This window comes from Arvicola amphibius, chromosome 6 (assembly GCF_903992535.2).
Source record: "Arvicola amphibius chromosome 6, mArvAmp1.2, whole genome shotgun sequence".
In the NCBI taxonomy this organism is placed as follows: domain Eukaryota; kingdom Metazoa; phylum Chordata; class Mammalia; order Rodentia; family Cricetidae; genus Arvicola; species Arvicola amphibius.
In genome coordinates this window covers 14,034,441-14,056,559 of record NC_052052.2, presented here as the reverse complement: position 1 = coordinate 14,056,559, position 22,119 = coordinate 14,034,441, and the positions used below count along the sequence as shown (strand labels likewise).

Sequence of the window (22,119 nt, the reverse complement as noted above, 5' to 3'; positions counted from 1 at the left end):
CGGGGGAAGAGGGGGGAGGGTATCAGGGAATGGCAGGAAGGGTTGGGGCATGAGGGCAGACTTGGGGAAAGAGCATGGAGCTGTGGGAGGCTCCCTCCAGCTCCTGCCTCTGCACAGGACCCGGAGTCCCTTCTCTCTCTCTGGATCTGCGTCCAGGGACTGGTTCAGATATGCCCCTCCCAGAGGGCCCCTTGGCTGCTGCAGACTCAGGCACCAGCCAGGTTGGCTCTGCCTCTGGGGAAGTCCTCTTAAAAGGCCCGGCTCTCACTTTTCTGGGGACCCACAGTGGGCCTCTCACCTCGCAGCTCAGCTCCATCCGCCTCCTGTGCCTGGCTGCGACCAGCTGGTAAACAGCCCCGTCTCCGTGGCAACCGCCGAGGGGTGGGGGGCCACGTGCTTCCGGTGGGGCCGGAACCTGCCTGGCCTGGACAGGCCTGCGCTGGCTAAATTGGACAAGCCTAGACACGGAGAGAGCGCACAGGACTTAAGAGTTTCTGGTTCACAGATTTCAGAGGCAGGACCTTGGTGTGGCCCCGCCCATGGAGGCCACAGGGCCAGGGGCCTGGGCCTCTGCCACCTTCTCTCCTCTTCCTGACCTGGCCTGACTATTGTCTAGTCTAGGGAGAGTGCGTTCAAGGGAAAGGGTGGGGGTGGGGACCATCATCAAATCCGTCTGTCATTGGCTCCACCCTGTCATGCCCCTTCCCATTCCCACCTGGGGACACTCTCTGAGTTTTGTGATCAGCACCCCTTATCTCCTTTTTTTTTTTTTTTTGTTTTTTTTGGTTTTTTTGGTTTTTTTGAGACAGGGTTTCTCTGTAGCTTTGGAGCCTGCCTTGGAACTAGCTCTTGTAAACCAGGCTGGCCTCGAACTCACAGAAATCCGCCTCCTTCTGCCTGCTGAGTGCTGGGATTAAAGGCGTGCGCCACCATCACCCAGCTATCCCTTATCTCCTTTGAGGGCCTCACTGTACAGTCAGCAGCTCCAGCCACTTCACTGTGTTTTCCAGCAGCCTTGAGATTTGGAGTCCCACAGCCTGTCTGCTTTTCCTCTACCCTACTCAGAAGCTATGGTTCACTCCCTCAGCCATTCTGTTGGTAAGAGTCCTCCTTGCCTTTGTCATTGTGTCTCAATATATATATATATATATATATATATATATATATATATATATATATATATATATGATAGAGTCTTAGCTGTAAAATGTCCGTCCACACCAAGCACTAAAGATATCATGGCGAGTCACACAAATGAACGTCAGGGCACTTGTGTGGTCTCCCAACGTCAGTCAGCCTCTCTGCCCTCCCAGGCCATCTTGTTTCTAGCCTCCACCCACCCACCCCACAAAACCTCCCACCTATCGCCTTCCCTCCTCCCTCTGGAATGACAATCTTTTGGCCTCTGCAGGAAAAAAAGTGAAATCAAGGCGTGGAAACCCTTTTCACTGACTACTGTCAACACCTACACACACACACACACACACACACACACACACACACACACCGCCTCTGCTTCCTTGCTTCTAGTCTGTTGGACTGGAGAAGGGTTGACTTCTGACTCTGTCCCCTGTTACTGCCCCTGTGGTGTGTCACTGGTTCCCAACCACGACCACGCATCCATGTACCCTCCCTAGGCTCAACACCCACACTTCTGTTGAACCCTTGGCTTGAAGATCCTTCCCCAGCCTATCCTGGTCCTTCGTTTGCCCAGTTCCTCCCCATGTTTGTTCCAGTCTAATGAAGTCTTCCTTCCGAGCCGGCATTGATAAGACTTTAACAGACTCTTCTCCAGGCCCTTAGAGTAATTTAGTGACTGGACCGGTACAAGTTGCTACTAGACAGTCAAGAACCACAGATTTATTGCGTGGCGTCATTGCCATGTATTTGCTTCCTGCTTTGTCCTGCATGTGTAGGGATGGGATTTTGATATGAGCACAACTCTTAAGCCCTTGTCAGCACATTCACGGTTGGGTCAGAAAGGTACGTTGTTCGCTGACAGTTATAAGTAGTACTTGTAATTATAAATAGTACTTGATTGTTATAAATAATAGTATACTTGGAGCCAAGGGTAGGAGAGAGTAGCATGGGCGTGTATGAGCCATTACATATAATGTGATTGGTACCAATGGTACATATTTTAGGAGCTGGCATGGAGGGGTTCATTTGAGTGATGGGCTGTTAGCCCACCTCGGAGAGGAAGCTGCTGACCTTGGTGGAGCACCTGGCCTTGGATGAGGGCCTGGGCTAGGCTGGACTCCTTTTTGGGAATTCTGTCTCTGGATATCCAGGAGGCATCGTGGCCCCAGGAAGGTACTGCGGGTACTTTTAGAAGCTGGTTGTTTTGCGTGGCAGTGTCGCCGGCTTACATCTTGTTAATGATGCTGTCAGAAGTCTCCAGGCGATGCTCCTCAGCCCTCCGGCGCCCACTCAGAAGAGATGAAAGTAGATCCTTCACCAGCTATTTTAACTTCACCTAAGAATTATGCAATCCTCTGAGAATTGTGTCGATTTCAATCCTGGCTCCCCCACTGTGTGCAAGAGTGGTGTGTGTGTTTGTGTGCCCTTGCTGGGGCATGGTGAAGTGCTGGCTCTGCCTGTGGTCCATTTCATGCTCAGCAACACACAAGTCTTTGTTCTCCAGCATGGTGTGATGCAGCCCTGTGGGGAAGAGGCGGCCAGCTAGTCCCTCTCTTTATCTCCTGACCCACACCAGAGGGTATCTTCAAAGAATGTTCCCTCTGATGCCTGGGCTGAACATGCTCACAGATTCTCTAGTTTCTCAGGAAATGGCTGGAGGCCACTCTCCTGTCTGCCAGTGCGAGGAGCCATCTTCCTTTGTTCCATGCCACCGCTCCCAGCTCTCTTCTGAGCTCTAGCCAGCTTTTTCCCCAAATAGGCCCTTGACCTTCTCCTCTCCAACATCTGGGTTCACATCTGTCTCCCTGCCCCGCAAGGTGAATCCAAACTGCTTGATCCTTCAAGGCCCTTCTTAAGTCACCTGTTCTACGAAGGCCCTTCCTGACCGTGCCCCCTGATCCCCCAGTGCAGTATTTCAGTTCCTTCTGGTCTGTGATAACATACCCAAGATGGTGCCCTGCACCGTTCCCCGGCCAGCTCCTTGGATGTCCGTGAATCTCCTCCACGCAGGCATTATCCACAGGGTTTCTTTGCCTTTAAAGCACGATTGAGTTCAGGGCTTTCTGCTGATGAATAGTAGAGCAGTTTGGGAGCTTAGAACCAGCTGGCCCCCAAGCCCACTATGTTCCCCGCCTACCACCCCAGTCTTAGACTACCAGGCACTTTATCTGGACCTGCCTGCTCCGCTGGCCATAGGACTCGTTGGCTGTGGAGCCCAAGCATCGGTTCTAATCCTTCTTTCACCACTTTGTCGTGAGACACCCTGGGCGTGTATTTCAGTTTGTACATCTATGGAATGGCCACTTGAAGACTCTGATTGCAATGGGAGCGAATGAGATAAGCCACTGAAGGCCAGCCTTGGCATTGGTGCCTGGCACATAGAAGTATTTTGCTTTCCTCTCACCCAGACACTCCTTCGGTGGGTGATAAGTTGCCCAGGGGAAGGAACTTGTTTGTCCCTCCATCCCACACTCAGCCCACACAATGCCCGCTGGGCGCCGGTGCCCGGCAAATGAGAAATGGATACTGACAATGGTGACACTTATTCTACATCTGGTTCTTCTAATTGAAAGGCTCACAAGCTACCAGTTGACACCCCGAGGCTAGCTTGAGATGTAAATGGCCTCTCTTGGAGCTGGCTGAAGGTAGGCGGTCTATTTTCTTTATTTTCCAGTTTGTTCCCAGAGCGTCTGTAGGCCCATTTTGAACTAGTGACGTCTAGATTTCAGAATCTTTCAGTGGTTTTCTCTCTTGACTTTCACCCTGTTAGACCTCTAGAGCACAGGTAACTTTTGAGAAGAAAGTATCTAATCTGGTAACGAGGCCAACAGGCTGCATTGCTCCGCACAGCTCCTTAGAAATCTGCTTCCTGGGAGACCTTCCACAGAGAAGTTTCTGGATAATAATAAAATGGAACCACTGAAGTACTGCAGGGTTTCATTGCTTCCTGCATCTCATTGGAACTTATCCAAGCGTGTAGTGATATTTCCTGTCTTGTTAAGCCGAATATGGAACTGTCACTCACCTTGGCCCCATGTTGACCAAGTGCTTTTTGTACCAGGAGCATCTAGAACCTTGCTGGCGCCACAGAAGACACAGGTCATTGACCCCACTTTACAGACAGGAAGCTGGAGGTCCTGGAGCTCAGATCCACTGACAGGAAATACTGGGACAGCTCCAGCTCTCTCTGGTATAGACTCAGAGTTCATTGCCCTCCTCTGTTGCTGCCTCTTGTGCAACACCACAGCCAGCAGCTGTGCTTGGGTGCAATCCGGTTGATGGAAGTCAAGGCTCATAGGGGGCTCTTGCTCTCTGCCTGATCTCTGTTTACCTGTAGTCAGCTGGGCAGCCTCCCTTAGACCTTCCTTGGGTCTTCTCATTAGTTAAGCACACAGTTGGTACTTCAGTTGGATTTCATTACCAGGCACACATCCCAGGCCCCTTTGTATCTGAAGTCTCATCACCTACTGCTTCAAAAGATGTGAGTCCTTTCTTTGCAGCTCCAGCCTGGGCATGGTTTGGTCAGATTCCCATGGAGACAGAATCTCATTAGAAAGACTTGTACAGCTGTTGAAATGATGATTGGCCAGGACCAGCGTGGTCAGGGCCCAGCCTCTCGGCATCCATGAGTCATACCAAAGAAGGCCGAGCGGCTAGGCCACCAGGTGGGCTCTCGCAGGGCTTTTGCGGTAGGACTGACATTTTGAAGTCTTCCTGGGAAAGTTCACCACTGAGTGAAAACCTGTCTGAGGCTTTTTGGACCTACCAAGTTCTCAAAGCTCAGCCAAGCTATTGTTCCCTCTCCAAGAGCCGTCACAGTCAAATGTAGCCTGATGTCTCCTGGGGCTGGGGGAGAGGTAGCCTGATGTCTCATGGGGCTGGGTGAGAGGTAGCCTGATGTCTCCTGTGCTGGGGGAGAGGTAGCCTGATGTTTCATGGGGCTGGGTGAGAGGTAGCCTGATGTCTCATGGCGCTGGGGGAGAGGTAGCCTGATGTCTCATGGGGCTGGGGGAGAGGTAGCCTGATGTCTCATGGGGCTGGGGGAGAGGTAGCCTGATATCTCATGGGGCTCATGGAGAGGTAGCCTGATGTCTCCTGGGGCTGGGGGAGAGGTAGCCTGATGTCTCATGGGGCTGGGGGAGAGGTAGCCTGATGTCTCATGGGGTGGGGGGAGAGCACTTGGACTGAAAGAAAGCTGTGTGCTGATCGTGGGACCACTCCATGGAGGGACAGACACCCACATTCTCCTCCACTGCCCCGGGGAAGTGTCCCTTATAGGCTTTCCTTCTCATTACACACATCTCTGAGTGATTTTGGTTTTAGTTCTAAATATCCTTGTCATTTTCCTTATTCCAGATGCCCCTCACTGCAAGTCTACGCTAGCTGACATCTGTAGGACTGTAAGGAATTGGTTCGTTCTCTCTGTGCTTCTGTTACCCTCTGTCTAGCCAGCCAGCGAGCCAGCTATTCATCTATCCTTTGTTTGTTTGTTTTTGAGACGGGGTTTCTCTGTGAAGCCTTGGTGCCTGTCCTGGAACTAGCTATTGTAGACCAGGCTGTCCTTGAACTCAAAGAGATCCATCTGCCTCTGCCTCCCAAATGCTGGTATTAAAGGCGTGCGCCACCATTGCCCAGTTCATCTTTCTTTTATTCTTGAGACAGGATCACATGGATCCCAGGCTGACTTCAAACTTTCTATGTAGCTAGGGATGACCTTAAACTTCTGATCCTCCTGTCTCTACCTCCTGAGTGCTGGGATTATGGGCATAGGCTACCACGACTGGATTGAACCCAGGATTTTGCGGGGCTAGGCAAGCACCCTGACAACTGAGCTGCATCCCCAGTCCATCCAGCTCATCTCTTAAGTGGAGATAGAAACTCGGAAGCTGACGTGAGGGTCTTGTGACGTAATACCTGTGACACTCTCAAGGTTTGACTTTATTCGCAGAGCTTTGGTTCTCATGTGCCAGCCGTAGAAACCAAGCTTTAGAGGGGGCGAGTTTGCAACTCTGGTACCAGGGATCAAAGCAGAAATACTGCAGATGGCAGGGGATGCTGATAAATTTGGCTTTCTGAACCACTCCCATGATGGATACCGTATATGCCATTTAAACCTGGGAAAATGGAATGCTGACTTCCCCCAGTGAGTGTAAGTATTGCCAGAGAAAGAAAGACACCATTAGTGTTCACCTCTCTCAAACAATTGAGCCATTCTTACGTTTTATGTAAATGCAAGGACAGGTGTCATATTCAAACATGATTGCTTCTGCCTTGTGCTGAGGGCATCCAAAGGCCTGGGCTGTATTGGTGGTTTGTACCTAAATGGTCTCTTTCCTTACCTCCTCCCACAAAAGGAGCTGAACTGGCAGATGAAGGTGGAACCCTGGTACCCTGGACCTCCTGGTGTCTTCGGAAATGAAGGCCATTGCTATATTCCTTGTCTTCATCTTTTGCTGTAAGTAGAAGCCTTCTGAGAGAGTGCCTGGAGGCCATCTTTCTGGCAATGTCACAGGGGTAGCATTGAGTGAAGGAAGGGTACAAGGCACTAAGGAGAGAACCAGCCTCCCTCCAAAGTTCTCCCACCTCTGGTTCTGCTGTCTGGTGGGCTGGTCACAGTGCTGGGCCCTCACAGAACTCTCGGAATCCAGGACATTGACCGCACAGTGGAAAAATGATGTTCAGCTGTGGTGTGAGCACTCCTGGTCTGGGAGGTTTGCTTCCTTCCCAATCTGGTTGCCTTTAGTTGAAGCTATGTGTAGTGTTGTACAAAACGGTAGGCATGATCCCAGCCAGCTGGAGTAATTCTTCCGGGGAAGGCATCCTGATGATGGCTAGTGGAATACTTGGTCAAACCTCTGCAAAGGGAGGTGCGCAATCTGAAGGACTTCCTGGGAGCCATCTGAGGTCTGTTAAAACAAAACAAAAAGTTAGCTGTTTGTCCCAAACCAGCTTCCTGCTGTTTCCAGCCCTGTGGCAGTTAACTCTGGGGTTCGGTGAGTCAGACAGATCAAAGTTAGGTCTCTCCCTCTTTCCCCAAGTTGCTAGTGAGCTTTGCAGTTTTCAAAATTATGTCAATGTGTAATCTCAGCACTTGGGAAGTGGAGGCAGGAGGATTGAGAAATCAGGTCAAGGCGTCCAACTCAACACTGAGGCGGGAGGGAGTTGAGAAACATCCTCCATCCCTCGCGCTGTTTTCCTTCTTTGAGTTCATGCGTTTGCTGTATTTTTATCACAAACCAAATATATGTTTATAATTTTAAAAAATCAAATGCAGGGCTAGGGACATAGCTCAGCCGGAAGAGTACTTGCTTACCATATACAAAAGCCTGGATTCAATCCTCAACACTGAATAAAGCCAGGCAGGACGGTCCAAGCCTGTAATCAGCTGTGGAGGTGGGAGAGTTGGAAGTTAGAGGTCATCCTTGACTACACGTGAGTTTGAGGCCAGCTTGGGCCAGAGAAGTTTATGTTTAGCCACAAAGCAAAGCCATAAAATACAGAGTAGCCAAGGTACAGCCTTCTTGGGGGCTAACACTTTCTTATTCCTAGATACAACTGCTCTGGAATCATTGGAGGACAAGCCTACACACACACACACACACACACACACACACAGAGGGGGAGGGCTGATTTACAGTTTCAGAGGCTTAGTCCATTCTCATCAGGGCAGGGAGAATGGCAGCAGGCAGGCAAGTGTGGTGCTGGGGAAACAGTTGAGAGCTACATCCTGATCTGTAGGCAAGAGAAAGAGTGACTAGGCTGGCTTGGGCTTTTGAAACCTCAAAGTTCACCCCAAGTGGCATACTCCCTCCAACAAGGCCACACCTCCTAATCCTTCCCTAAGAGTTCCACTCCCTGGTAACCAAACCTTCAAATATGTGAGCCTTTGGGGCCGTCCTTACTCAAGCCACCACCACCATGTGCTTTTTTAAAAGGTACATGGAAGTATGCCAAATGAATATGGCCTCGTTCTTACCTGTCTGCCTCAGTCTCATGTCCTGGAGTTCACCTATTAAAAGTGATACATTGCTAAGACCAGTACTTTGATGACCATCCTCCTGAGGTGGACATGTGCTACTTTGATGGCATCCTTCTGGGGTGGACGTGTGGTACTTTGATGGCATCCTCCTGGGGTGGACGTGTGGTACTTTGATGGCATCCTCCTGGGGGTGGACGTGTGCTACTTTGATGGCATCCTCCTGGGGTGGACGTGTGCTACTTTGATGACCATCCTCCTGGGGGTGGACATGTGGTACTTTGATGGCATCCTCCTGGGGGTGGACGTGTGGTACTTTGATGGCATCCTCCTGGGGGTGGACATGTGGTATTTTGATGGCATCCTCCTGGAGGTGGATGTGTGGTACTTTCCAGTACTCTAATGTTACAGACCACACTGCCAGCAAGCATCCTTGTATTAGCATCTCTCTGTGTGTCTGTAAGCACTTTGTAGAAGTACAAAGCCTATGATGCATGCCTGTGATTCCAGCTGAATCATTGAAACATTGAAGACAGAGAGGGAAGGGATCTCCCAGGTTCAAGGCCAAGCCTGGTCTCTTTAGGACCTTCCAGTCCAGCCAGGATTATGTAGTAAAGAAGACCCTGTCTATTAAAAATAGTAAGAATTGATGAGTTTTGTGTGTTGTGTGTGTGTGTGTGTGCCATTTAACAGACTGGATGAAGGGTTTTCTGATCTTTACCCCTGAATGTTGCTTCTCCTGGGAGACTATTAATGCCATGTGCTTCCTAGAGGAGGGACTGACTGGGACCTTGGCTTTGAGCTTCCCCAGTAGTGCTGATCAGACCTGGATGGTGGTAGGAGGGACGGTTGGGGAACCTGGCCTCATCCTGGTTAGCAAGAAACTTGCTGGGTGATGGAGTTAACATGATCCTGTTTTCTTTCCTGTGAAGGAGGCTGGCGCCTGTATGAGGGCCCTGGACTGCCCACCTCACTGCAGGCCTCCAGCGAGGCTCCTCTCCTTTTCTGTTTTCTCCTTGGCAGGGAGACCTCCACCCTTAGCAGCTTCTGCAGTTCCAGAGGATGGTCAGACACTCACAGGGCCGCAGCGCCTTCTTCTCCTATTACGGATACGGCTGTCACTGTGGGCTAGGGGGCAGAGGATCCCCATGGACGCCCACAGACAGGTGATGCACAAGCCCTCGGCGAGTCCCATATTGCGTTTGCCCTGACATCTAGGCTTACAGTGAGGAGAGAGGGACTTAGGAATCCTGACAAAACAATTACAAGGCAGCGTGAGATTGAAAGGGGCTTGCAGGATGAATCTTGGAGAAGCCGGAACTGAGCCGCCTTTTCCTGGTTAGCCTGTGAAGCTGCCAAGGGCCCCATATGCCTAAGGTCCTGGATACGGCTTATGTGCTGACCATCTTGAGACAGGGGCTTAGCTCCTAACTTGTGTTAGCATCTGACTTACTACATAGAACGGGTTGAGCTTGAACTCTGGATCCTCCTGCCTCAGCCTCCCAAGTGTTCAGGTTCTAGTAACGCACCCAGAACCCCATCCCTGCGGGACAGTCATACCACTGAGACACTCTCCAGGCCCATCCTCATGTTCTCAATCAAGGGCCCTAATGTACACGGTGGGTCCAGCCCGAGATCTGGAGCCTTTTTTCCTTAGCCTGGCAAAGGTGTTCTTCGTTCACATGCTCCCATTTCTTAGGCTTATGGCCCAGCAAGACTGCCCCTGCCAGCTTCCAGACCTAATTCCATATTTTAGGAGAGAAGCCAAGTGGCCCAGTTTGGGAAAAAGTTGTCCATCTGGAGGCAGTCACGTGGTACCAAGCTGGTTTCCAGGACAGTTCGAAGGATTGAGGGTGGGTGGTGTCGTTATTTCTTTTAAAAAAAATGGACATTACTGTAATCTGGAGAGGGTACAGTGGGCAAGACCGGATAGCTTACGTCTTTTCCCATTTGAAGAAATAAGAAGGGAAATGTTCCTGGGCGTGTCCTTAGAGCAGGGCCTAATATACGGGACTTGAGCCCCAGGCTCGGCTGTGGAGACATGGAAGGCCAACTGACACTTGTGAGCTACACCGTAAGTGCACCAGCACTGAACAGGTGATCTACACGTGGGCCTCAGCCCTCAGCCCTCACCCCCTCACTGTGAATACAGGAGGCTGCACCCCCGCTGTAACCCACCTGATGGCTGAGGACAGAGAGAATCCCAGACTAAGAGTTGCTCAGCCACCACCCGCAGGCGAAGCAGCAGAGCCTGGCCTGGAACACAGATCACCTATTTCTAAATCCACCCCCTGTCATCGTCCACCTGTGCCTTGCCTACTGGAGTCCAAAGATAGATCCAAAGCTGCACACCGTGAGCCCAGGGTTCCAAAGGGCCAAGAGCCCATGTGCACATGGGAACGTCTGGAAGAGGACAGGTGTATCAGTAACACCACCACCCCCAGCTCCAGTGTCTGCAGGTCCAGGGAAGGCGAGGGAAGCTGGAGGTCTCTTCCAGCTCTCATCCAGCATCCTCCCCGCTGACTCCCCAGAGACACCCCCCCACACCGGCACAGCCCCCACCTTCTTCTCCCCACCCTCCAGGTGCTGCTGGGCTCACGACTGCTGCTAACCACACGCTGAAGGAGCATGGCTGCCAGCCCATCTTGAATGGCTACCAGTTCAGCATTGTCAATGGGACTGTGGCTTGTGAGTAGCCTTCTCTGGAGGGAGACCATGTGACCTGAAGCTGGTCCTAACGGCACCTTCTCATTAGCTCAACTGTTTTAGGGAATGAGACATTCCCAAGTGTTCTGAGACCAAGAAACGGGGCCAAGTCTGAGAGTCAGGTTTTTGGAGAGGCCTTGCTTGGTTTTGGCCTGGTCTCTGCTGCCTGCCCCTGAACCTCAGCTCCCCTAGGAGCCCACAGCCCGCCCTACACTATCGACCACTAAGAGTGTTGGCTGTTGGAAATCCATTGACTTTGCACTTTCCCTAGATAGCTCTGGCTGTTGAGAGCATTCTTTATTTTTTTTTCTTTTCCATTTTTCAGGCGTGTGTGGTTTGCGTGTGTGTTATGTTTTTGTACTTAGGTAGGTACACTTGTAGGTGGGCCACACACGGGCGGAGGCTTGAAGTTGATGTTAGGGATTGTCCTCTGTCATTCTGTCTTGTCACTGGAGCTGAGTGTCTCAGTCAAACCCGCGCTGGCTGATGTAGCTAGTTTACTGTGGGATCCGGTCTCGTCTCTGCCTTCAAGGCCTAGGATCGCAGAGCAGGCCACCAGACCCACGCAGCATTTGGTTTTCTGGGTATTCGAACTCTGGCCTCCCAAGTGCTTTAACCACTGAAGTTATCACTCCAGCCCGACAGCCTTTGGTTCTTTCTCATGTTAGCAAGGCACTTGGCTGTTCTGTCAGCTGAGCAAATATTCGCCAAGGGCAACTGTATGTTTGTGCGGCTATGACCAATGTGGATAGGGACAGAGAAGTAACCAGGGTGGGACCCTGCACAGGAGGGACTGGGTGGGGAAGCACACAGAATGGTCGGGCATGTGAAGGGCAAGTCCGGCCTAAGAGCTTGAAGGCGAGTGGGCACGACCTTCGTTCAGCCTTGTAATTCCAGCCCAGTAGGTGGTTTCTTGTTCCTCACAATGCCATAGCTCAACACCTGCCAGGCCTAGGGCATAGCAAGCCACTTCTTCCTCCTGGGTGTATGCACAACTGTGTTTCGGGCCATCCTTCTGCCTCCTCCAAGGTCAGGGAACTGGCCAGCTGTCCCCAACTTCATCTCACCTGTGGAAAGGGGAGATCAATCCACCCTGCCTCAAGTTGATGGTTGATGGACAGGAGTCACCCTCTTGTGTATCCTTTGGAGGGCGGCCCACTGCAGGTGTTCAGTTAGCGCCTGCCATTCGGATGTGGGAATTTCTGGTTTGTCCCAGCTTTTGATTTTGTTGGGGGAACACCAGGACTGTTTTTGTAATTTTTTAATCTTATGTGTGTAAGTATTTTGGCTGCATGCATGTCTGTGCACCATGTATGTGCGAGTGCCAGCAGAAGCCAGAATGAGGTGTCAGATGCCCTGAAACTGGGTTACAGACATTTGCTAGCTGCCGTGTGAGTACTGGGAATTGAACCCAGGTCCTCTGGGAGAGCAGCAGCTACTCATAACCACCAAGCCATCTCTCCAGCCCACCCTCCCTTCCTTGTCTTAATTATAGTTCCATTGAAGTCTGTCCTGTACTGTCCCTCTAGGACTAACTAACATCATTACCGTGACCCTTATGGAATTAAGCCTCTTCCATGCCCAGCCACACTACAGTTCAAAGAGCTGCACTGGAAGAGTTAATAATGCTTCCAGCAGTTCTGAGATCCCTCCCCCAAGCCTAGTCCCAGGTTACCTAGCAACCAATGTGGGGAGGGCTTTGGGGAGGTGTGGTAAGTTAGTGGGGGGTTGGGGTGGGGCAAGAGCTTGGTGTCAGCCTGAAATGCCACCCAGATACCAGTGCATAACAAAGTCTTTGAAGGAGCTCAAGGGCCAGTTTTCTTGAAGGGGACAGCTGCCCTAGCATGGCTGACCAGGTGGCCGCTCCTCCTCTGAGGAGGTTTATATAAGCGCTTGGCACTCACAGGGACTTGAAGATCAGTGCAGTGACACCCCCTCCACCCACACCAGGCATGCACATGTGTAGGGTGCTGCCTGGCTGTGAGGGGATAGAGACTGGTTCTAGCCACCGGTACCACTGTCACCTGCTGTCCCCTGTGCCTGCAGGCCCCTGGAGAGGGAGAGGGCAGTAGTGGTAACTTCTGGGAGTTTAGTTTCAAAGACCTTCTCATTACTCTGTGCGTGTTCCTCGTACCAGCTTCTCCTGCCTGGTCCACACCCCTTTCCTCTCCCAGCGTTCATTGTGCGCCTGACTTTCCTGTGTCTTCTTTGTCTGCTTGTGTGGTGGCCCCCACCTCCCTGCTAGGGTGTAAGTTCCCTGAGAGCTGTGAGAGTCCACTGCTTTACCATGGCCTTGACAAATACCCGACGTCACCAGCTTAAAAGAAGAAAGGTTTAACCAGACTTTCGGTTTCTGGGAGTTTGGCCATTATTGGCTCCAAACCTTTGAGCAGAAGTGGTGGCAGGGTGTGTGGTGTGTGACAGGGTGTGTGGTATGTGGCAGGGTGTGTGGTGTGTGGCAGGGTGTGTGGTGTGTGGCAGGGTGTGTGGTGTGTGACAGGGTGTGTGGTGGGTGGTGTGTGGTGTATGGCAGGGTGTGTGGTGTGTGACAGGGTGTGTGGTGTGTGACAGGGTGTGTGGTGTGTGGCAGGGTGTGTGGTGTGTGGTGTGTGGCAGTGTATGTGGTATGTGGTGTGTGTCAGTGTTGTGTGTGTCAGTGTTGTGTGTGTCAGTGTTGTGTGTGTCAGGGTGTGTGGTGTATGTTGGGGTGTGGTGTGTGTTAGGGTGTGGTGTGTGTCAGGGTGTGTGGTGTGTGACAGGGTGTGTGGTGTGTGGCAGGGTGTGTGGTCTGTGTCAGTGTGGTGTGTGTCAGGATGTGTGGTGTGTGGCAATGTGTGTGGTATGTGGCAGAGGAGGGTCTTAACCTCATGACAGACAGACAAGAGACATACAGATATAATCCACAGCCTCCAAAGACTTGCTAACAGTGACCTCTTTTCTTCAACTAGAACACTGCCCCTCGCCCAGCTAAAGCTTCCATCACTTTCCAAAATGGCACTTACAGCCAAGGACCCGAACCTACATCACAGAGACCTATGGGGGACATTTCCTCCTCAGTCCATAACACTGCCTTTGCCCCCAAAGCCTCAAGACCTTCTTATGTTTCAAGATGCATTTAGTTCATCTCCAAGATTCCTCAAGCTCATTTTCTGTATTAGGTTTTTTCATTGGTATGACCCGAGAGAGCATTTAAAAGCCAGCAAGGATTGATTTTTGACTTAAGATTTCACAGATCTGAGTCCATTGGCCTTGGCTTTGTCATTTATGGGCCAGTGAAGTGGTTCACTATGCAGTGAGGACGTGCCGTAGAGACTCCTCCTCTTAGGGCAGATAGGATGCCATGAAGAAAGGCCAGGACCAAAGGCAGTCTTCAAAAATCACCCTCCAGTGACCTAACCATCCTCCAGTGAGGCCCCACAAATTCCCACTGCCCCCCCCCCAAATAGTGCCACCTTCTGGGGACCAAGTGTTTAATGCATGAGTCTGTGGGGCAATAGCTCATATTCAAACATAACAAGGGATAAGCCCTTCTCGTTATGGGGGAACTCATTCTCGGGGTCCATTTGAAATAGTACCCTTGGGACTGTGCAGTCTGGAGGTGTGCTTGCTCATGTCTCTACCCCCAGTTTCTAGACAAAGGCAAGTCATGTGTTAGGAGTTTAATACGTGTTTGTTTAAGGAGTGGCTGAGTGAAAAAAATCTCATTAAACAGACAATTCAGGCTTATTTATCTCTTTTAAAAGTCAAAAAGACAGTTTTGGGGGGGGGGAAGCAACATGCCTAAGATCGTAAAGTGTATTAGTTACAGACTTGGGTCTAGAACTTGGCTTCCAGGGTCCCAGGATGGGCACCTTTCTGTGGGTCACAGGCCACATAAGTGCAGTTGCTAAAGGCTCCAGCAAATGGCGATGGAAATTTGGCCGTCACCAGGGCTGGAGATCAACCCTGCGCAAGACCCAGGCTGTGACTTGAAGGAGCTTACATTCCAGTAAGGGGGAGCCCACAATAGTGGACAGATAGAGCCACAAATAGGGACAGATGTAGTCAGGTGGGGTAAGTCTTTCGCAACTGCTCAAACAGTTGAGGTTAGAGGGATGGCTGGGATCCACGGAGGGAAAAGTAACTAATTTAGGCAGGTTGTGGAAGGACACGCCTTGCAGAGGAGGTCCAAAACCTCAAGGCCAGTGTGGCAGGAGCTTGGCGCCTGGGGAATGAGTGGACGTTAATGCGCGGATGTCCTTCCCAGGCAGTGCCGGAGGCTTCACCTGCTTTAGTGGCACACGACCTACTGGAGCATGTTCAGAGGGACCGGGATGCACTCCTGTTACGAAGGGAGGAGGAGGGAGGGTGGCTATTTAGAATATGCTGAGTTCTGGAGCTCCTGGGGGACTGACCATCGCATGGAGCCAGGATGGGCGACAGGAGGGATGATGAGAAGTGCTGTGGGCATTAAGGCACCAGAACCTACAGATGGATTAGATGTGGAGGTGAGGAGAGGGAGGCCTGAATGGCAGCTCCTGGCCTCGGCTGCCATAGGTCTTGGCACCGACCCCTGAGCTTGTGAAAATGGAAGTAGAGGGGGACAACGAGACCCAGCAGCGGGCTGGTATGAGTTGCACAGGAGTAAGCTGTGCTGTGGTTTAGATAGATCTCCAGTGTCTTCCCGGGGTTTGTGTGTGGGAAGATGTTACTAAGTGGGGGACCAGGACTGGGGAGATGGCTCAACTGATAAATTCCCCCACTGTACAGAGCTGAGTTCCAATCTCCAGCACCCAGATGGAATCTGGGCCATGACAGCACACATCTATAACCCCAGCGCTGGGCACAAGCGGAGGAGACTCAGTGGTCAGTCATCCCAGCTGATTGGGCTGCTCCAGATTCCGTGCGAAATCCAGTCTCAAAAGTAAGGTGGTGGGCTGGAGAGATGACTCGAAAGTTAAAAGATCCCAGTCATGCAAGTGTGAGGGCCCAAGTTTGCATCCTAAGACTCGCATAAATGCTAGGTGGGCATGGGAGCCTTCCTGTGACTCTAGAGCTTGAAAGGCACAGAGGGGGGTCTACAGAGCAAGCTGATTAAAGAAACCAATCTATATTGGTGTCTTAGTAGGTTTTCTGTTGCTGTGTAGACACACCATGACCACGGCAGCTCTTATAAAGGAAATACATTATCATCCTGCTACAACATGGTAGTGTGCAGGCAGACATGGTGCTGGGGAAGTAGCCAAGTGTCCTACATCTTGGCTTGCAAGCAACAGGATGTGGTCTCACTTACTGGGCATGGTTTGAGCATATATGAGACCTCAAAGCCCACCTCCACAGTGACATACTTCCTCCAACAAGGCCACACCTACTCCAACAATGCTGCACCTCTTAATAGTGCCACTTCGTTTGGGAGCCATTTTCTTTCAAACCTCCAGTGGGTGAGAGACCATGACTCCATGAATAAGGTGGAAAATGACTAGGAAGACTGTCAATCTTGAGCCTCTACACACATGCACATACATGCATGTACACCCATGCATGTTCATGTGTTCACGTGTACATGAACACATACATGTATGAACACCACATACACAAGCAATAAATTAAAAAATTAAGTGGAGAGGAATCAAGGAAGATGCCCAGCATTTGGTCTTGGGCCTCCACATGCATGCACACATACATATCACCCACAAACACATATATACACCATATATGCAAACACACAAGACTTGGTGGAACCTTTAAGAAGTAGGGCCTGGAGATCGTTCGAATGCTGCAGGTGCCCCCCCCCATAAGAGATTAATGTAGTTTTCCTTGGGACACTGGTTAATTCCCACCAGAGAAACTTGTTCTATATCGGCAAGCAAGGCTCGCCCTTCCCCAGTCTCTCTGACTTCCTGTTGTCCCGTGTGACCCCCTCCCTCTTGTGTGTACACTCATCGTGATGTTGTATGTCACACAGTGATGTGCCTAAGGGAGTCCTGCCGGAGCCAGCACCGTGCTGTCTGGACTTGTAGCTCCCCAAATCGTGAGCAAAATAAGCCATTTATTTGCAAATACCCAACTCCATGTTTTTCAACAGAAAACAGATTAATGTAAGATATGTAACAGCAAACAGCTGTTTTGTGCTGCAGTCCAGAGCTCAAGGGGGAGGTCTGGGCTGGAGCTGGGAATCCAGGAGGACATCAAGTACTGAGACTGAGCAAGAACTCTCTGAAGATAATCTGCAATAAAGCCAGAGCCCAGACAGAGGCCCTGTAAGGCCTTGGGTTAGCCACAATGCAGGAGTCTGCCTGTCATCTTGTCTCATTTGTGGAGATGGCGTTCTCAGGACGAGAAAGCACTTTCTGAAGCTATCATTTCCTTTCCTTGTGCCTCGGTTTCTCTTTTGGCAGTACTGGAAGATGTAAGATCTGGAGTCCAATGTTTTGACATGGTGGCTTGCAAAGATGGCATTTTTTTTTGGGTTGTATTTTCTTCCAGGTTCATGCAAACCCAATCTTACCATAACTGAGGGATGCTGCCAAAATGATCATCCTTGGTAGAAAAAATCGCTGTCCAAGACCAGTCCTGAAGATCTAGGGACTAGGAGAGCTGTGAGCGGAGGAGGATTTACACTTCAGGGGAGGATTTAATCACACGGCAGAGAGGACTCAGAGACCTGGGAGTGTAGCTCACTTGGTAGCGTGCTCGCCTAGCATGAAGCCCTGGGTTCCATTCCATTGCTCATAAACCAGTACGGTGGCCCCACGCCTGTTATCTCAGCACTTGGAAAGTGGACACAGGAGGATTAGGAGTTCAGTGTCATCTTTGAGTGACTTCAGGAGAGATTTAAGACCAGCCTTGGCTGCATGAGTTGTGTCTCAAGAAGGAAAACATGAAAGTGGTTGGGGAAATGGCTCTGTGTGCCTTGGCACACTTGCTGCTGTGGTAGAGGACCTGAGGTTGGTTCCCCCACAACCACATGGCAGCTCTAACCATCACTAACTCCAGGAGATCCAATGTTTTCTGACCACAGTGGACACCACGCATACACATGGTGCACATACATATATGCAGACAAAAATCAATCCTACACATAGTCTGAGAAGAAGGAAGAGTCTAGAAAATTAAGTAGTGTGGAGAAAGAGGAGAGAAGGGAGAAGGAGGAGAAGGACAAGTGGAAGAGGACAGAGGGGATAATGAGTTTATATTTCCTAGGTGGCAGCACCAGGTCCACAGAGGAGAGTGGTCCACTAGAGTAGGACCAGCATTCAGGTAGCCCACGCCCTCTGTGTCTTTGGCGGCAGCTGCTGTGTAAGGACTTGCTGTAAACAGCGGGGAAGAGGTGCTTGCAAGGGGCTGAGATGGGGAAGAGCCCTGAGGGGGCTGGGACTTGATGGATCAGGGCAAACCTTCACAGATGGAGAGGGGGTATGTGAGAGGACCAATGGGTGCAGGTGTGAGGAAGAGTGGGAGTGGCATGAATGTCCTTGGCACCTTCCTGGGGGTGTGTGGTGAAGGGCAGCTGAGGCGTGGAGTGGCGGTGTCTGCCCTGATGTCCTTGGCCACCTTCCTGAGGGTGTGTGGGTGAAGGGCAGCTGACGGCGTGGGGTGGCGGTGTCTGCCCTGAGAAATCAAGTCTCCAGACGGCATGTGTGGACAGCTCCAGTGGGAATGTGGGCTCGGAGAGGAAGGCAGGAGAGAAACAGCCTGCACTGGTCAGCAGACAGGGTCCTTGCTCTTTAAATATGTGGAGCCAAGGGTGCCCCTGCCAGAGCATTAGACACGGCACATACTCCATCTGGGACCAGCATCTTAGCAGGGGGCCTTTCTACGCTGCCCATCTTTGACCACAGTCAGCACCATTTTATCCAGGAAGACATCCAGATTAACCAGCTGCAGAACACAAGCCCCAGGGTCTAGCAGCCCCCTTCCTTCTCAGAGAGAGCAGATCTGGGTGGAGTCCTATAGAAAGGAGAAGTATGCCTTCCGTGACCCCAGTATGCGCTCATGTGTGCACATGTGTGTGCACACACAAAGCATTAGGACAGTGACTACGCAGCAAAAGGCCCCAATCTACTTGCCCTTCTGCTCGAGGGTAAACACCACATCCCAAAGTCCTTGGGGCGGCAGTGCCCTGAGGCGCTCCCACGGGCTGGCCTCTGCTCTGCAAGGGGGAGACTGTGATACACAAGGGAGTCCCAGCCTCCTGGTACCTCCCTCTGCAGGGCAGAGGAGGGCATAGCAAGCCAGTCTGCAAATGAGAATAGCAAGAGGCACCTAGGAGGGAGTGACCTGGGAGCTTTAGACCAAGTGGCTTGGGTGAGCCTGTCTGAAGAACTTGGGCTCCATCAAGACCCAGGTAGCCTGTGGAGCTCATCACTGGAAGAGATTTGGGAAGAACATGTGCCGGGATAAGGCTGAATGTGATACCTGAACTCACAGAGGTCCCTGTGCCTGGAGTAGACTGTGGGTGGGAGGGTGGCAGTCTTCCATGAGGAAGAGGAGGCTGGGGCAGTCAGGCTGTGGCAGGTGGGCTGGGGACTGCCACAAAGGGATGGTCACCTCATCCACAAAGACCAGGGAAGCACAGTGTAGCTTTAAAAGGAAGAGTAAGTGTGATCCAGGTGACACTTGGGGAGCTACTTGTGTGTGACTCAAGTGACACTTGGAGGGCTAGGCCTATTTTGACCCAGGTGACACTTTGAGGCTCCCTGTTTGTGACCCAGGTGACACTTTGAGACTACCTGTGTGTGACCCAGGTGACACTTTGAGGCTCCCTGTTTGTTTCCCCCCCCACTAAAGAGGAAGAACTGGAGGTGGCAGAGTGTGGAGAGGGACAGGAATGTGGGTAGTGGCCGGGATGGTGGACAAAAGAGGGCAGAACATGAAGGGGTTTAAATATGGAGAAATCCATGGGACTTACCAGCAGATGGGAAATAGGAAGTGAAAGGAGGGGAGGGCTTCCAGAGAGCTGCTGATGCTCTCCCCTAAGGGTGGAGAGGTGACAGGCCAGTGGCCATGGCATATATATATATATATATATATATATATATATATATATATATATATATGTGTGTGTGTGTGTGTGTGTGTGTGTGTGTGTGTGTGTGTGTGTGTGCAGGGTAGCTTTGAACATCTGCAGTTGGAGATGTTCCGGACAGCGCTGTGGATATCAAACCTGTATCTGGAATAGGAGGTGGGCCCTGGGGTTTGGGTGCTGAGTCCTGCCTGTTGCCTCAGCCCGTGTGCTGCCTGGGGGCTGTAACCGACCACTGCCACCCCAACATGCAGCCACCCCAACATGCAGCCACCCCAACATGCAGCCTGTCCTCTATACTCATTTGCTTCCTTCTAGGCATCTGCTCGTTGTGGTGTGGAAGGGTGATTGATGAAGGGCTGCGAACAGAGCAGAAGCATCCCCACTTCCTGCCCTCTGCCCTTGACCTCTGTCGCTCTCTATATACCCTCAGCCCTTCCCCTGCTTTAGAACCCAGCTTCGGAGCAGGCAGCAAGCCCCCGTTGACTCTGAGTGTTTCGGCAGGTGGATGCCTCCCGGGTAGCAGCTGCCTCTGCGGGCAGAAGGCCTGTGAGTGTGACAAGCAGTCTGCGTACTGCTTCAAGGAAAACCTGGACACCTACGAGAAAGCCTTCAGGCAGGTCTTCCTGAGCAAGCCCCAGTGTGGCCGACACAAACTCCGGTGCTAGGGAGGCCACCGTCCCTGTCACACGGCACCTGCTCTAGTCATGGTCCCTCTGGCAAACTGTCTCCGGCCACCTCTGACAGCTCCCAGACTCCTGGAGCTCCGCATTGCTGTCCAGGGAGTGTCTTCTCACTCAGCGCTGGGGGCTGGAAATGAGACATGAAGGAATCCCTGCTCTGGAAACAGACCCTGGGTGCCTGGCAATTAACTGACACCTTCCAACCGAAGTAAGTGCTAGGAATCAAGAAAACAAGAGAGCGGGGATGGGAGGCACCCTCTCATTCCAGCATTTGGGAGGTGGAGGCAGGAGAGGCAGGAATTCACTACATGGTAAGTTCAAGGCTAACCTGGGCTACCTGAGACCTAAAATCCTTTTCCCAGGAAGGGGGAAAACCGCCAAGATCTAGCCTAAACTACTATATTCCCCACCCAAGTCAGGACGCATGTCTGACAGGGAACGGAGTTCTCCACCCATATCTGACTGGGGACAAAGCGGGTAGCTTAGAAAATACAACCCCAGAGCCTCACCGGAGGCTGCTCCTGGTTTGTTTTGCTCCAGGTCTGCCTCTGTAAACCCGCTGGCAGGAAGAAGGCTGGTCTGGTGTCTCAGAAAGCCGGGTGCCACTGCAATGATGATGTTCACCACTGCCACGAGGATGTCATGGCAAAGATGACATGAAGAAATGGATAGACGATGGGCAGTCGATCTAAGGCACCCTAAATCCCCACCCCCATTTAGAAGCCTCTGGTCCTGTAAGACTTAAATCTCGTGAACAGTAAACAGGGAAGGTCTCATTGAGGTTGAGTCCGTTCTGTGTGGCCAGACTGACATAGTGGATCTCAGGCACAGCTATGACCACGCTTGTCTCCCTCTTTGGTGGCACTTGCCTTTCGTGCCCTAGCATTCAGCACATCTGTCAAGGGCAGAGTGTCCTTTCCGGCCCCTGGATCTGGGACCCTGCTTGGTACTGTAACCAAAGGGGAGGTCTTAAGTGCAGGCGTTGGCCTCTGAGGCCCAGGGCAGGTCTACCGTGAAGACTCCTGTGTCTGCCTGGAGGAAGCCTGGGCTTGACCTCCTGGGTGACAAGAGCTTGCTGGGGCAGCATCAGCAACAGCAGATCTGGGCTCAGCAGAGACTTTGGAAGCACTGGGAAGCCCAGCCACGTCCAGGCTGGGCTGTAGCACCTAGAACCATGAGCCTCTTATAGGAAGCTATGTCATCATGGTGCGTCGGCTGTCATGGTGCTTCCGTGTGGCTGGTTACACCGCTCTGCCTAGCCGATGATGCTGGTCTTTACTCACCAGTACTGCCAGGTTCTCAGCACTTGGTGGTCACTTGTCCTCATCCACCCCCCATCATGAGTGCTAGGGAGATGACAGGGTTTGTGTAGTGATAGAGAGCACACAGGTGAAGAGAAGAGAGCGCACAGACCCTTTGCTTAGTAGGTCACCCAGCATTTGTGTATTGAGCCCATACTGTGTTGTCACCACAGGCAGTGATGAGCAGCAGGGATTTAAAGAAACACACAGAGACTCAAATCTAAGCATTTTGAATTCCAGGGTTGAAGCGGGGTGTAGCCGCTTCTGCCAGTGCCAGAGGTTAAAACCTGCATTGAGAAATCAGAGCAC

At 51.6% G+C, this 22,119-nt stretch overlaps 1 protein-coding gene across 1 annotated transcript; it reads left to right on the top strand.

Annotated features, from left to right (window-relative positions):
• Positions 1-6,537: 6,537 nt before the first annotated feature.
• On the top strand, positions 6,538-20,494 carry Pla2g2c (phospholipase A2 group IIC). Its single transcript, XM_038335498.1, is given in 7 exon segments — positions 6,538-6,595; positions 8,960-8,964; positions 9,144-9,162; positions 9,165-9,282; positions 10,700-10,724; positions 10,726-10,804; positions 20,331-20,494. Coding segments are annotated over 7 exon segments (450 nt in total). The 5' UTR covers positions 6,538-6,555.
• The last annotated feature ends 1,625 nt before the right edge of the window (positions 20,495-22,119 follow it).